The following is a 16978-nucleotide window of genomic DNA, read 5'->3' as shown; positions in this document are numbered from 1 at the left end:
CGCACATTTGGACAAGCCAGCTTCATTTTGGAATAAGGTGCTGTGGAGTGATGAAACAAAGATTGAGTTATTTGGTCATAACAAGGGGCGTTATGCATGGCGGCAAAAGAACACAGCATTCCAAGAAAAACACTACCCACAGTAAGATTTGGTGGAGGTTCCATCATGCTGTGGGGATGTGTAGCCAGTACCGGTACTGGGAATCTGGGTAAAGTTGAGGGTCGCATGGATTCTTAACACACTGCTCAAAATATACTCTGGCATTTCTGCAGAGGTACAAGTACAATGTGCTGGAATGGCCATCCCAGTCCCCAGACCTGAATATCATTGTACATCTGTGGGGTGATTTTGAAGCGGGCTGTCCATGCTCGGCAACCATCAAACCTAACTGAACTGGAGATGTTTTGTAAGGAGGAATGGTCCAAAATACATTCATCCAGAATCCAGACACTCATTACAGGCTATAGGAAGCGTCTAGAGCTGTTATTTCTGCTAAAGGAGGCTCTACTAAATATTAATGTGATTTTTCTGTTGGGGTGCCCAAATTTATGCACCTGTCTAATTTTGTTTTCTGTTAATCCAATAAATCTCATTTCACTACTGAAATATTACTGTGTCCTTCAGTTATTTGATAGATCAAAATGAAATTGCTGATCCAAACACCCAAATATTTATACATGAAAATCATGGAAATTGTCACGGGTGCCTAAACTTTTGCATACATTATTATTATTATGACTAATTTTTAGGATAGCAACATTGGAGAACAAATTTCCTTTCTTTCTTTCTTTCTTTCTTATATTTTTAATAGTTTTTAGTAAAGCAACAGAAGAGCACAGGCTGTTTGTTATCTACAGAACTTGCCAATCCCAGCAGGTTTCCCATGTCAGCACACACACACACACACACACACTCTCTTCTGTCTTGCCGTTTGAAGGAATGGAGACAGCATTAGGAGCTATGTGGTAAACCTCATGACTTTATTAACTCTGCTTGTAGCAGGTGAGACTTTCATTCTTCATCATCATCATCATCATCATATTTTCCATTAAAATGATTTTGAAAAGAGATTTGTGCACCGACCCGCACACAAAAACACACTCGTCAGCGTTAACATTATGTGATTTGTGTGCATTTTGTCTAATCTCTGTCTTATTCATCTTTGTACTTTTCGTTCTTGGCAATCTCACACAAAATTGATTAAATAGCTCAAACTTAATTGGCTGAAATAAACGCCCTGCTTTATAATCACACACTTATTTCTAGCTAATGGAAGGAAAGTGAAGTGGGGCATCCATGCATAACCCCATTTATGAACAAATATCAGTTGAGATCAAAACACAAGCAGAGAAAAATAAACCCTTTAACAAATATCACTATTACTTTTTTTTTTCATTTTTAGGAAAACTGGAGGCGAGTTTGAGTTGATATGTGCAGAGAGACAGACGACAGTAATGGCAAAAGGTACAACACATGGTTTTAATATAAAGAAAAACTGCAGTAAATATGAAGGAAATTAAAAAGCCCAAAACTCTAAATGTCTAATTATTAATGTTAAATTTTCATTACATGGAAATAACATCCCAAATGCTTCAGCTCTTTGTTTTGCCTCTCTGTATTTGCCCTAAGGCACAACCTTGGACCGGCCTTGTTAATAATGGACATTATAATCACTCATATCTTTATTGTGTTTGCATCCGACAAGGACTTTGTTCTGCTGAAGGGAGTGTTGGGTGTTTGAATAGTGTATCATACTCTGTTGTACAGTAGCTTTGTTTGGGAATTCTCAGTTTAGTGCGGACAAGTCGGTTGTTATACAGTAAGCAGTACTTGTTATAGATAGTTTATTGCAAATGAATATGCTTGTAAAGAAAATGTATTATTTGTCATCAGATTTAAAAAAAAAACAAAAAACCTTTATACTTGGTACCTTTTCCTACAGAAACAGTTTTCAGTGTGTTGGAGAACCTCCCAGCATCTTTTCAGAGATTTTCACCTATACGTCCTGGCAGATTTGCTTCATGATCTTCAGGCTGGTTGAATGCTGTTTACAGCTGTAATGCATGTCCTCAATGGGGCGTAGACCTGGACTTTTTAACATTCAACTTTTTGTTTTTAAACCACTCTAGCGTTCAAAAGTCTCTCCTAAGCTTTATATTGTTTTGTGTCTGGTGCACAAATGGTTGTCTGGTGCACTGTCACTCCGCACTCTTACACACTGCACCGTCACTACACACTCTTACACACTGCACCGTCACTCCGCACTCTTACACACTGCACTGTCACTCCGCACTCTTACACACTGCACCGTCACTCCGCACTCTTACACACTGCACCGTCACTCCGCACTCTTACTCACTGCACTCTGTAACTACTTCAAAGTCACCGTAGTTTCTCTCATCAGTTTCTGTCTTCATTATTAATCCAAAAATGTCAACCATTGAGACAGAAATTTACTCCTAATCCAAATTTATTAGACCTTACAGAGTTTAGATGTTAAGGTAAAGACAAATTATATCCATGCTATCCTCTTTAAGCCAGGATCTTTCATCTGGAGCTTCAGGAACCTGGAATGGGGAGTGAATACTTATGCAAGCGATATTTTTACGTTTTTGATACTCAGTGACCAATACATAATGTTATTTAGTTATTTAGTTTTTTTTATTAAAAATCAGTTCCAGGAGATCTGATATTTTTGCAAGCCACTATAAATTATTGAATTAAAGCACACTGTCAATTTTCTCTCTCTCTCTCTCTCTCTCTCTCTCTCTCTCTCTCTCTCTGTCTCTCTCTCTGTCTCTCTCTCTGTCTCGTTTCTTTGTACAGAGCTATACACAGATAATGTATATGCGTATGCATTATATAAAACCATTGCTGAAGTTGATTCCCCATTGACTGTGGGCTTGTACTCATCATGTCACAGCAGGATTAAAATGATTCTCACAAGCATCGAAGGTTTGTACACTTACATAACAATGCGTCTACTACGTAAGTACGGTCAGTCTATTTAACTGAAATCTAAGTTATAATCTCCTCAGATTTGTTCTTGCTTGTTTGTAATTGCTTTTTTTTTCAGGAAAGACTCAATGATCCAAATAATTAATTATAGTGATTACAAAGAATATAAAAGGAATTTTACTCTCCTGTTGCCTTGTTTGTTATTCCACAGGTCACATGAACAATGAGCAGAACAATAGAAGCAGATCCTCCATTTGGAATCTAATTTCACTAATCTTTCGTCTTCTTTTCTATCGACCTATGTGGACAAAAGAAAAAGAGAAAATGAAATGCAACCGCTATGTTCTTGTGAGGTTTAGTGCCTGGCAGTTTGCAGGAAGTGACATGCTCTGGGCTGGCTTGGTGATGCAGTTGTGCCGAGCTCTTCAGGACAGTTTTGGCAAGCTTCAGCTCAGCCTGTTTCGAGTAGCTCAGTATGACGAAGAAAAGGATGGTAGGGAAAAGAAAACTGAAGACAGCACAGAAGACTGGAGGTCAAAGAAGTTCTGCTGCTGTCCACTGTGGACCTTTATCCTGATAACACTGATGGTTTGCCTCTTTATTTTGGTCCCAGTCATTATTTTTTCATTTCCTGAACTAAAGCCTGAAGGAGATGGTGAGAACGACAAAGAGCATGGCGTCATTGGGGGTTTTATCATTGCAGTCTTAGGAGTTCCTGCACTGGGAGCTGTAAAGTTTATGTTCCTGCTGATGAAGCACCTCATCTTTAGCCAAGATGTTAATGTCAGAAATGCACTGAACAACAAGAAGATCAGTGAGCAGTTGGGCTTAATGCATGAAGTTAGGAAGGAGGTGAGGCTACTTTCCTGCTTTGTTCACTTCATTGAGATTTTTGAGAGGCAAAAGATAAAAGTGGTGCTGGAAATCACTAATTTGGACCGTTGTACTCCAGCAAAAATTGTAGCTGTCTTGGATGCCATCAACATCCTTCTTTCAGATGAGGAAAGTCCGTTCATTTCTCTAGTCGCAATTGACCCAGAGGTTCTTACCCAAAAAATAGATCAGGCAAAGGATTGCTGTAGCAAAAAAGACGGAGCTTATGGCTTCCTGGACCGCATAATCACACTGCCCTTCACAGTACCACCTTTATGCAAGGTATCAAAATGCAAGGTCTTCAAAAAGATTTTATCGGATCAATCTGAAAGGCCTACTGAAACGTCCGAGAGAGATGAGATTGAGAATTTATATAGCATAAAGACTTCAGTTTCTTTAGAAGATGTTTCTTTGATAGAGAACAGCGCAAATGATGAGGACCAAGCCACAACCCTGAGAACAAGCAAGACTAAAGTGGAGACATTAATCCAGGATGCATTTCAAAGCATATATTTAAGCAACCAAAGTAAGCTTTGTATTTATATCTCAGAAAATACTGTGTCTATGAGGAGGGTCACCAATTCCATCAGAGTGTCCATGACTGTGATAAGCATTCTTAATGCTGAGGTTCCCCTGCCTGAAAGAGTCGCTGCTTGGGTCGTGCTGGTAGACCGCTGGCCATGTAGAGTAAGTTGGATACTTCAGTGTATGGAAGATGAACATCAGACTTGGCAGACTGATCAAACCTCAGTTGACTGTGATCACAACAGGACTCTATGGGATGTGTTCAGTAAGCACAGGATAGAGCTTCACGTAATTAGGGAGGAAGTGGAGAAGTTTCTGGAAAGAGATGATGATCCTGAACTTTTTGAAATGTTTCTCAGTAAGGACTACACATTCACAGTTGCAGAGGCAGATCGACTGAAACAATATACAGCTAACCTGGACTATTCCATCAAGAACGAGTTAGCGAGAATCAGACAAATCAGAACTTTGGGAGGAATAGGAGAAAAACATAGGTTCAACACTTTATCTCCAAGCACTGTCTTCAACATGTCTGTGGAAGGTGTTTGCAACGAGGTCAGTAAACTTCTACGCAATCTAAAATTCTTAAATTTACATTGATCAATATAGAGACGTTATGTATTTATATTTTTTTCACTTTTACAGCTATCCACAATGAAGCTCCCTGGAACATATGCTGAGATTGTAAAACAAAATAATATAAATGGACAGACACTTCTGCTCAGTGACCCAGCTGATCTGAGACAGGTCATGCAAATGACTCTTGGCGAATGGACAACGTTTAGGATTCACTTTCTTGGAGTCATGTCAAGTAATCATCTGAGTAAAGCTAAGTCATTACCAGTTATCTCAAATCCTAATGCGATTTGCTCATCTAGTTTGTGTAGTAGGAGCCATATGAATCATATGTAATATTGGTCCTTTTCAGCTCATTATCGCGAAACATACATTGTTCTAAATTGTATGATAAGTAAATAAAATGACAGATAGTTTGGACAGTGAATGAATTAGTGTTTCAGCTTGTTTGCACTCTGATGTTGCAATATTTACATGTCAGTGTGTCACTTCCTTGATGGGAAAACTACCTTTGAACCTTTAAATACTCTAACCCACAACCAACATTTAAAGGTGCGGTGCACGATGTTTGAGAAATGCTTCAGAAAACTGAGTTGGGCCGACAAACAAAACAAACGTGTAGCCAATGAGCAGAAAGGGGCGTGTCTTGTCAATATGCAGAGGAGAGAGTGTTCAGTGCGCATGTGTACGGTGGCCGAGAAGTACAAAACAAATTAACAAATCCGAAAACACATTAACAAATCTGAAAACACAATAACAAATCCGAAAACACATTCCGAAATCCGAAAACAAATTAACAAATCCGAAAACACATTAACAAATCCGAAAACACATTAACAAGTCAGACAACCCGGAAGCGGTTGGTATAGTTTGTGAATGGAAACTTACCATCATCGGATGAGACACCTTTCATTCACCTGTATATCTTTAATGACAGGTGTCTTGTCCAATGATCGGTAAGTTTCCATTCTCAAACTATACCTACCTCTTCTGGGTTGTCTGAATCGGTGCACGAAACACATTAACAAATCCGAAAACACATTAACAAATCTGAAAACACAACGACATTTCAGACAACCCGGAAGAGGTTGGTATAGTTTGTGATTGGACAAGACACCTGTCACTCAAGGTATACATGAAGTTCAACAGTCTGCCGCAGGGAAAAGTTGGAATGGATGGATGGAATGGATTACTGTGGATTACTGTGGATTAATTCTGTTATTTTCTTATATTTAAGCGGAGAACTTTACACATTACACATAAGATTCCCTACCTGTATATCTTGAGTGACAGGTGTCTTGTCCAATGATCGGTAAGTTTCCATTCAAAAACGATACACTACCGTTTCCGGGTTGTCTGACTTGTCCTTGTGTTTTCGGATTTGTTCATTTGTTTTCGGATTTGTTAATGTGTTTTCGGATTTGTTAATTTGTTTTTGGATTTGTTAATGTGTTTTGCACTTCTCGGCCACCGTACATGTGTGACATTAGCATAAAGCGATTGAAACATTGACATGGCGGATAAAAATGAAAAGCCAAAAAAGGCTTACGATAAGGCAAGAAGTAGGACCCATGTCTTCCGCGTGAAACGGAGCTAGGGTGGTCCACAGATTTTGGTTTCTTTTTCTGGTGGGAATTTGAACTTCTGTACTAGATAATTAATATCATTCCCTGTGTCATGTGCAGTTAATTCAGCAAAGTCACCTTATAAGAAAATAATCTTGCATTTCTGCTCAATGTTGTTTAGTTTTACAGAAAAACCTATAGCGCACATCATGTGCATAGTCCATGCATTTAGATGTGATTATTGCTAGATGTGATTATTATTATAAACACCATTGATTCAGTGTATAAACTTGGTTCTTAGAGGTGATGGTTTGTTACTATCCGGCCCTGAACATGTATCTTTGTGTTTGTGTGTGTGTGTGTGTGGTATTCTACATCCCAAACAATATAGATTTGTTTAAAATATATATTTCAATTTTATTGTTTAAAACATTTGTGATTGGTTTTTCATTTACTAGATAACAGTGAAAGTGTGATTTTGTGATCAAGTTATGATTTGTGGAAAAAATATACTTAGAATAAAGACCTTGGTGGTTTAAAGTAAAACAAATTGAAACGGGGCAATATTTGAATTTATGTTTATTATTTCGAACTGATTAGAAGCACGAGAAGCAAAAGATTATTGCAGTCACTTGCTATGAAATATACAGCTCTCAAAAATGCATCTGCAAATGTGGATGATTTCCAACAAACGCAAAGCACTTTTAGAAAAATATAAAATGGTCAATTTGACCTGCACACAACACAGAGGCTAATTATATGGCTTCTGTATAAATAAAGGTTATTATCCAATTTTCTTTTTTTACTAAGAGGTTAATTTCTACCAGTTTGTATATTTAAAGCTCAGCAAAGATAAGTCTCTGTTTCAAGAGATTGGATTTAACCTATACAGTTTTTTGATCTGATGTCACACTTCCTTCCCTATTTCCTTGCTTATAAATTGGAGTAATTCAGAGTAAACTGCTGCATAAAACCTGCCATAAATAAACGGAATTGCTTTTCATAGTTCACGCATCCAAATGCAGTTCATGAATTATATGGTCAGAGGAATTCAATTTTGTTCAGGCTCTGATTACATTACATCTGCCATCTCCCTCCTGCTGTAACGGTGTAGAGCTGGGAGTAGAAATAATGAGAGCAGTTTTCCTTGGTATTTTTAATTCCTCCCTCTTTGGCAAGGTTGCCTAAGCGTTTCAGCTGAGCTAACGAAGCAGACAAACAGAGTTAAACCAATGGACTGATCATTTCCTCAAGCTGCCATAGCTAAGTGGGAACTGAGAAATGTTCATCAGTGATTTAGTCATTGCCTCAATGAACTCAATGATCCACATCTCAGTGATCGTGACCAGAACCTATAAATCTCTTAATGCAATATATAATGCACACACTGACTATGGATTTATAGATTAATTAGTGCTTATGCAGGTAAAATGGGGGATTAATTTCCTTTGTCATTCCTTTGCTCAGCAGCACTGAGTTCACAGTACCTTTCATGGTTGACTTAAACTCTGTTTCAAATTATTATTTGTCCCTTATTATCTTCTTCCTTTATTTCTTTGTTTTCTCTTAAGTTGCTGCGCTTACGTTTTTATATAGAAAAAAAGGCTAAGGAAAATTTAAAATTTTGTCACTAATATGTCAAATTTTTCACTTGTGTTTTTATTTAGAAACATATATTTTAGTACAGATTATCAGTATGAGACTTAATTTTGACCAGATGAACTTCTGCTCTGAAAACGTATTTTCCTTTTCCTGTATGAGATGATAGCCATGAGCCGATAGCAATGAGCTGTTAGATCACTCTATTTTTATCAAACCTCTGAAACATAGTTCAGAATCATAGTTTAAAATGACTACTCTGTAGCCTTCTGTTTGAATAAAACCAACTTAAAGTCATGATTTTTTCTTCAAATCTTTATTTCACTCCTCACCATTAACATTATATTATAGATTAATTTCCACAACAGTCAGATCTGTGCCTCCAAACTTAAATGATGCAGTTATTTATTCTCTCTCAGGGTAGACTTTACCATGCTACTGTATTTGGGCTTCAAACATTAGAACTCATTATATTAATATTGTGCACATAATATTGTGCTGGGAATCAGATGCAAACAGTATTTAATAGATTTCTTACTCATATTATATTCACATATACACACATACTGTCACACACTCATTAGCATAGTGAATTGTGAGGAAGAACTCTATATTTAACTAATACTGTTTACTAATCCAAGTTTCACATGGACACCAGAGACAGCGGTGTTCATGTATACGACAGCCAGAAGTTAATACAGTATAAAAATTGTGCAACAAAGAATCTGCAGGATAATGTGTTGGAAAGGCTTCACGACCTCAGGTTGCTACAGAGACCAGGCCTCCGCCTGATACCGGTGACCAGGAGAGGGGAAAAAAGCGAAAGCAGTGTTAGAGGAAGCAGAAGCGTGGTAAGTGGGCGGGTGTCCTTGCTAGGCTAAAAAAAAACCTTCAGCTAGATGGGTTCACTTCGTTTCGTGCCGACAGCAACGCAGCTCTATGCGGTTAGGCTCGCAGTGGTGGTGTGTGTGTTTACATTAACACGGAATGGTGAAAAAACTCTTTGCTTGTTTGTAGCTACTGTTCTACTTTTCATCATTAGTGGAGTTTGTGACTGTTAGATGCAGGCCATTTAATTTACCACGAGAATTCAACACAGTTTTTATTGTCAGAGTGTACATTCCCCCAGCGATAATGCTAAAGAGGCTCTATGTGAAATCTATAGGGCCATTAGCGATGTGCAGAATGTGCAAATCTCAAATCAGTGCTCTCTAAATTCCATCAGTACGTGGACTTTTCAACAAGAGGGGAAAACATGCTGGATCTTGTTGAGCATGAGCCCCGCCCCCTCCTCGGCTACTCAGGCCACATCTCTGTTATGCTAATTCCAGGATACAGACCACTCATTAGATGCTCAAAACCAGTTCGGAAGCAGGTGAAAACCTGGCCAGCAGGAGCCACCTCTGCTCTTCATGACTGCTTTGCGAGCACTGACTGGAACATCTTCATGGAGGCTGAAAAAATGTTGATTCTGTCAACTTGGGGGGGTACACGGTATCAGAGACCAGCTACATTGGCAAGTGAATGACATCTACTCTCGGTTTGAGGTGTAGAACAACGTAGCGGCAAAGAAAATTCCTCCCCCAACGATCCTCCCCCAGATTCCTCCCCCAACGATCAGGTACTCTGTCTAACCCACGGAAGGCTGCTGGACCAGACAACATTCCTGGCAAGGTTGCACTCACACCCATTGTAATGAAATGCTTCGAGAAGCTTGTCATAAGGCACATCAAGACCCAGTTACAACCCTTACTGGACCCTCTGCAGTTTGCGTATTGTCCAAACCAGTCCACGGAAGACACCATTGCCACGGCTCATCATTTAGACCTTACCAAGATGGACAATAAAAACACTTTTGAACGAATGCTGTTCACAGATTTTAGTTCATCATTCAACACAATCATCCCTCAGCACCTGATTGAGAAGCTGAGCCTGTTGGGACTGATCACCTCCCTCTGCAACTGGATCCTTTACTTCCTGACTGGGAGACCTCAGTCACTTGGATCGGGAACAACATGTAGACCACCACCACACTAAGCACTGGAGCCCCTCAGGGTTGTGTGCTCAGTCCACTGCTGTTCACTCTGCTGACTCATGACTGTGCAGCAATGCACATATTGAACCATATCATCAAGTTTGTGGTGGGTCTCATCAGCAAGAACAATGAGTCAGCATACAGAGAGGAGGTTAAACAGCTAACAGCCTGGAGTCAACAACCTGTGTCTGAATGTTGATTAAACTAAAGAGATGGTTGTTGACTTTAGGAGAGCACAAAGGGACTACTCTCAACTGCACATTGATGAATCATCTGTAGAGATCATCAAGAGCACCATCTAGCTGAGAACTTCACCTGGTCACTTAAAACCAGCTCCATCACCAAGAAAGCTCAGCAGAGTCTTTATTTTTTACTGTGGAAAGCCCATCTCTCTCCCCATCCTGACTACATTCTACAGAGGGACCACTAAGAGCATTCTGAGCAGCTGCATAACTGTCTGGTATGAGAAGTGCACCATCTCAAGATCTCAAGTGGATAGTGAGGACAGCTGAGAAGATCATTGGAGACTCTCTTCCCTCTATCATGGACATTTACACAACAAGCTGCATTCGCAAGGCCAACAGCATTGTGGATGACTGCACACACCCCTCAAACACACTTATCACCCCACACACCTCACACACACTCTTCACCCTACTGCCATTTGGAAAAAGGTACCGAAACATTTGGGTCCTCAAGGCCAGACTGTGTGACAGTTTCTTTCCACAAGCCACCAGACTCCTCAACAACTAAACTGAACTGTAGCAAGCACAACACACACGCGCACACACACATCAACTGTATGGACTACACTGACCTACACCAAACACACCCTCTTCCAATATACATCCATGTATATAGCACCACCCATATTAAACTGTTTCCATGACGTTTTAACACACATGATGTTTTTGCTCTTTGCACATTCAGTCAATTGCTGTTTTGCACAATACATTACAATACCTCAAATAACTACTGCTACTATATCAAGTGTTCATTCCTGTATTTCTGCACATGCAATATAGAACATATAGTGTGCACACCATGGCAGTTTTGCAGGCCTACCAGGCTGACCTGCTGACAGAGCTCGACGGTGGCGAGGGGTTGGGACCTCAGGTGGTAGCTGAGCTCCGCCAAGCCGCCGAGCATGCACTCCGTACCACGAAGCAGATGGCCCGCTCCATAGGCCGTTCAATGGCCGTTCAATTTGATGGGTATTAAAGATAAGGATAAGTCCTTTTTCCTGGATGCCCCAATTTCACCTCAGGGCTTGTTCAGTGATGCAGTGAACACTGTCTTCGACTGGCACCAGGAGGTGAAACGCCAGTCAGCGGCTTTCAGGGAGTTTCTCCCTTGCCTGGGTTATCTTCCAGCCACACCCAACCCCCTCCTAGCTCACTCAGAGCAGTAAAATGGGGCCCGTGTCCCCATCTAAGACTAGGGAGGCCGGTCAGCGTGCCCAGGCATAGACCTGTCAAGTAAGAGAAGACCTTAGGTCCGTCATCTCGGCCAGGCGGGCTAAGAAGGAGTCCTGATGCAGGAGGGATGGGGTTACTAGGAGCATCCTAGGGCCTCTGGTGCGTTGAAAGCTGTCAGGACCCAGTTCACTGCCCGGTCGGTACAGTGCTGGAGTCCCTGCAGTCTTGCTTTTCTCGGGGCCTGTCCCAAACCATATTAAGGGTGTACATAGCCGCCATTGCTGTGAACCATGAACCATTCCTAGGGTCCTTCTTGGATAGGCACCCTCTGGTCTCTCTCTTTCTGTGTCGTGTCAGGCAGCTGAGGCCTTCCTGTACACCGTGCCTTTCTTCCTGGGACCTCTCTGTGGTCCTGGAGGGGCTGCTGGAAGCCCCCTTTGAACCCATGGAGTCAGCCTCTGAGAAGTTTCTGACCCTGAAGATGGCTCTGCTCCTTGCCTTGGCCTCTCTCGAAAGAGTGGGTGATTTGCAGGCCCTGTCAATCACCACCCCTGCTAAAAAACCAGCATTGCTGGTCCAGCATAAGGTATGTTTTGCATGCTGGGGCCAGCTTGGGATGGTGGTATACTGGTCCAGCATTAGGTGCTGGTTGCTGGTGTGCTGGCCGACCAGCCTGGGATGCTGGTGTGCTGGCCGACCAGCCTGGGAAGCTGGTGTGCGGGCCGACCAGCCTGGGATGCTAGTATAATCCCAGCAAGACCACAACAAAACCCATTTGTTACATATCACATTTCTTAGTGAATATTCATAGTTAAATAAAGACCAAGACAGTTTTCTAGAGAATTGCAATTCACTTTTTTAATAAAGAAAAACATTCTGGATATTCCTATCATTTATCAGACAACTCAAGTGCATTTCAATTTAAATAAAAGTGCCATTAATTAAAACATTTGCAAGTGTGAATGGACTCATGTTCTATAGCTTTAACATAATGTTTAAAATCATTTAAGGAATGATTGCTCAAGCATCTTGAGGAACATTTAATGAAATAATTTTCTGGGTCCGTAAACCATAAGTACTCTGTACAAAAATCGGAAGCTGTGTACTGTACACATTTTCGGTCTTAGCTTCCGCTCTCTCTTTTAGCGAGGAACAAGTAGTATGTGGTGGCCATGACCATGTTTTTTGGCCATGACCATGTTTTTTGAGGTGCTACCCGGAGTCGTTTGCCTTTAGACAACTCCTGCTAGTCTTCTTTATTCTCTGAAAAATTATAGAAACAAAATAAGAAACAAAACTATATATCACTCATTTGTTTATATTGTGCAGTGAACGAGTTACGATAAAACAGCTACTGCTTAAGTTACATACCTTTAAGCTTCAGTATTTGTGCCCTGAAGAAGTCTTGCTTCCATTGTACCCAATAAACCTGAGTTTGGTCAAACATGTCATAGTTAAAGTCCTTAATTTCGCTAGTTAAAACAACTGCTCTGCAGCCGTCATCCAGGTACCTCACGTATGCAAACATTCTGATTCCCAGTGATCAGCAGATTCGTCGTGTAGAAGCGAAAGCTTTTTATTTACCCCAAAACAAAATCCTAATTACTGTGGCAAAAACATGATGATCTGGAACACGTACACTTATACTAATTTCGATAAACACTGTAAGGTATATAATGTAGTCGAAAACATTGCGAGATTTATTTTTGGAAAGTGCAGGAACTACATTTACCTTTGTGAACATAGTTGCTTTAAAGGTTGCATAGCAACGCTGATGCTGGGTAATATCTCTTCACATTACCGCTTTACTAATAAAACAAACATATATATGTTTCTAAATTCCGTATGATTTATGCTGCTTCCCTCATGGAGCCCGGGAAGTCAGCATTTGTTGGTATTACTATATTTAATTTGTGGAGACACTTTAATCCCTAACGAATGATTTTTAAAAGTTTTTATTCTTTGTTATTCAAAGCTTTTTGAGCTTTGTTATTTCAGTTCTTTATTCAAAAGAGGGAGCAAAAGAAATAACACAATTATAATTAAATATATTCCAATATATTGTGTTTTAGTCTTATATTAATGTGTTACATAGAAACACACAAGCAAAAATAAAGGTTGTTCCCATAAAGCTCATTCCAGCAAGATCATACTGGTTAACCAGCTACACCAGCCCCGTTTTGCTTGATAACACCATGACTATGCCAGCCACCCATCTATACCAGCACTATACCAGCACTGACCAGCATTATACCAGCACTATACCAGCAATAACTAGTAAAAACCAGCCTGGACCAGCATGGAATTGATGCTGGTTTATGCTGGATTTTTCAGCAGGGACTGCCTGCCTAGAATTTGCCCCTGGCATGTCCAAGGCTATTCTGCCCCCATTCGGCAGGATATGTCCCTAAGGTGCCCAGGATATAGCGGGTTGTCCAGTCATCCTGCAGGTCTACTGTCCCCCACCCCATGAGTCGGCGGAACAGGAGAAGCTGCAATCAATTCGTCACGTGTCCTTCCCGAGCTATTAAATTGGCGTGTGTGCACACAGAGCTTCAGAAACAACTTCCTCACAGAAATATTCCCATAGCGTCAGCCCTGACGCAGCGTCTTGTTCCCTTCTCAGGGAACCGGGTTGCATATGTAACCAGGTGTAATTTTCTGTTTATTTGGTTTTACAAAACTTGGATTCTGTGTTTTTGGATTTGTGTGCCTTGTGGACTGTTTGTACTAGTTATTGGATCTCTGCCTGTTTTCTTTTTACCCCTTTACCTCACATTTTGGATTACGCTCATGTTCTCTAATAAACGTCCTTATATTGGATTTTTCATCTTCTGTCCCAGTGTTTGCATTACACTCATTTACCAGCTAGAATTTTAGGTTTCATATCAGAATCTGAATATCTACCCAGATTCTTTTCTTGTCTATTCTTTTGCAAAATAAAAAATATTTCTGTTTTAAAGTCTTGAGACTTTCCTGAGGCTTGTTGTTTAACAGAATAGGCATTTATCTCTGAGGTAGCATTTGATCTGCACTAGTACAAATATAAACCTAGAAATAACAGGTGAATCAGCATAGACACACACTGCATAGAGCTAAAACCAGGCATGAGGAATATGACTAACAATATGATAGATATTATAAATAACAAAGACAAATATTTAAGTACTGCAATGATCAGTACTAAAGAAGTTCATATTTTATTAACAATCATATTTTAAAGGTAGGGTCTCTGATTTTTGAGAAATGCTTCAGAAAACTGAGTCGGCCCGAATAATAAACAAAAATCAAAACAAACATGTAGCCAATGAGCAGAAATTGGCGTGTCTTGTCAATATGGGCGGAGAGAGTGTTCAGTGTGCATGTGTGACATTAGCAGAAAGCGGTTTTAACATTGACATGGTGGATAAAAACAAAGAAAGAAAGTGAAGAAAGGCTTACGATAAGGCAATAAGTGGGACCCGTGTTAATATAGGATCAGCTTTCCAGCACTGGAGAGAACTGAAGGAGCGGGAAGTTGGCCCCATATTCACAGATTGGCGTTTCCCAAGCCAATAACTCCTGAGCTAAACGCTGTTACTACACAAATAACACCTCTTTTCTATCGTAGTAATGTAGAGAGGCAGCTACAACCGCGTTTTGCTAGTAACGGCGTTTAGCTCAGGAGTTATTGACTCGGGAAACTCCAATCTGTGAACATTGGATTGGTTTCTTTTTTCCTTCTTGATAGGTGAGTAACGTTGGTTTTGCTTTGTTTCACAGAACTAATATATGCCGTCCTTTGCATGATTATGCTTGTGTGTCATTTTTGCGTGTTTGTTTATCTGCAATCGTATTGTTCTTCCCTTCAGCTATGATAAAGACACATTTCTTTCCCTTAGTTGCCTGGGTTACGTATGTATGTGTGGGGCGGAGCTATCAATACAGGGGTGGGACCCATTTGGGTTAGGGGCGTGTTTGTTATGGTGATTTCAAATGTCAACATTGGCTTTCAAACAACAGAGATCCCACCTTTAACTGTTTTTATCACCTGCATGTTTTCTATCACCAGCTCTGCTATAATAATGTCTGCTTTAAAGTATTGAAATTCATTAAATCTATGGTGTTCATTTAATTTGTAAACATAGAGCTGACACAGATCAGTTCAATAAGTAATCTAAATCTAATCTAGCTCTCTGACCACGAAGAACATACTGTTGCAAAATAAAATTGTCACGGCTAAATACACACAATCATGGGTCTCCACACTAGCAGAAGCCGCCGTTCCGCTAAGTACAAACTTCCCCTTCACTTTCTGTTAATGATCTATAGAACTACAATACAATCCACAGTTATTTGGCTATGTCTTACTCACATGTTCAGTTGTACTGTATAAGCACTTCATATTCATGTCTTTTGTCTTTACCTTGATTCTCTGACTAAACACTCTGGCTGGATTTCCCTTGGCCTTGAATGGATTGTATATTTTTTCTCTTTTCTGTGTTCTGACCTGCTCTGCCTCTGTATATCAACACTGCCTCTTGGATTTCGTGTAAAGTTGTATTAAACCTCTAGTACATGGAGTCTAAACCATCCCCATACCTTGGTGTTGAATTATGTTTTCAGCTCTCAAGAATAATTTGATTTAGCCATGGAATAAGAGTTATAGCTATGGAATATGCTCCTTGTACTTTTGTTGCATTGTTTCACAATGGGCCTCGTTTATCAAGCTGGACACAAATGGCTTTATTCATAAATCTTTCAGCATTTAGTCATGAAATTCGGTGTTCATGAAAATCATGTAATTTCAGAAATGTGTGTGTGTGTATGTGTGTCGGGGTGGGTGGGTGGCGGGGGGGAGGTTAATTATGGCAAAAGAGGACTAACAAATGTAAAACTTAATTATCCCTTTATGGCACATTTACATATGGATTATACTGGAATATTTTAAATGCTTCTTTTATTTCCATTTAGATTTACTACATTTATCAGATGCCTTTATCCAAAGCAACTTTGGGGTTTCTATTTGCAAGTTCACTAGGTCACTGACTAAGGTCAGGTCACAATACATCTGTATGTGTGTAGGGGAGGGGCGCTGTGGCTAGCCTATCACAGGACGCTGACACAATCAGCTACCCAATGATGATTTTCATTCAATCCGAGCACAGATATTGACTCGTATTACTCGTATAATACTCGTACTCGGCAGAAGTGCTTTATCCGTATCGGATACTCGTTTCAGCCGAGTTTCCGGCTCATATCTAATCATTTACCTGCTTCCATTTTCAAGTAAAATATTTATGTTTTTATCTTCCATTACTACCATTTCAGGCTTTTATAACATTGTCTTTTCGTAGGTCTTTTTTCCTGCTATACAGTTTGGTGAGTGTCGCTAAATCCAGAGGAGATATATCAGGAAACACCCTTTGTTAGTGATTTTGCATTCATCA

At 40.1% G+C, this 16978-nt stretch overlaps 1 protein-coding gene across 1 annotated transcript; it reads left to right on the top strand.

Annotated features, from left to right (window-relative positions):
* The first annotated feature begins 890 nt into the window (after positions 1-890).
* nkpd1 (NTPase, KAP family P-loop domain containing 1) lies at positions 891-7047 on the top strand. The gene is made up of 5 exons (XM_060876146.1): positions 891-1002; positions 1403-1464; positions 2827-2955; positions 3170-4911; positions 5002-7047. The coding sequence occupies exons 2-5, from the start codon at positions 1455-1457 to the stop codon at positions 5266-5268; spliced, it is 2148 nt and encodes a 715-aa protein (XP_060732129.1). The 5' UTR covers positions 891-1002; positions 1403-1454; the 3' UTR covers positions 5269-7047.
* The last annotated feature ends 9931 nt before the right edge of the window (positions 7048-16978 follow it).

The sequence above is a fragment of the Tachysurus vachellii genome, chromosome 1 (assembly GCF_030014155.1).
Source record: "Tachysurus vachellii isolate PV-2020 chromosome 1, HZAU_Pvac_v1, whole genome shotgun sequence".
NCBI lineage: Eukaryota > Metazoa > Chordata > Actinopteri > Siluriformes > Bagridae > Tachysurus > Tachysurus vachellii.
The sequence above is the reverse complement of the archived record's forward strand: the minus strand, read 5'-3'. Positions and strand labels throughout refer to the sequence as shown.

Excerpts from the sequence above, each read along its gene's own strand:
- nkpd1 (XM_060876146.1), top strand. Across the intron at positions 2,956-3,169 it reads GATTCTCACAAGCATCGAAG|GTCACATGAACAATGAGCAG; the intron begins GTTTGTACACTT and ends GTTATTCCACAG. Across the intron at positions 4,912-5,001 it reads TGGAAGGTGTTTGCAACGAG|CTATCCACAATGAAGCTCCC; the intron begins GTCAGTAAACTT and ends TCACTTTTACAG.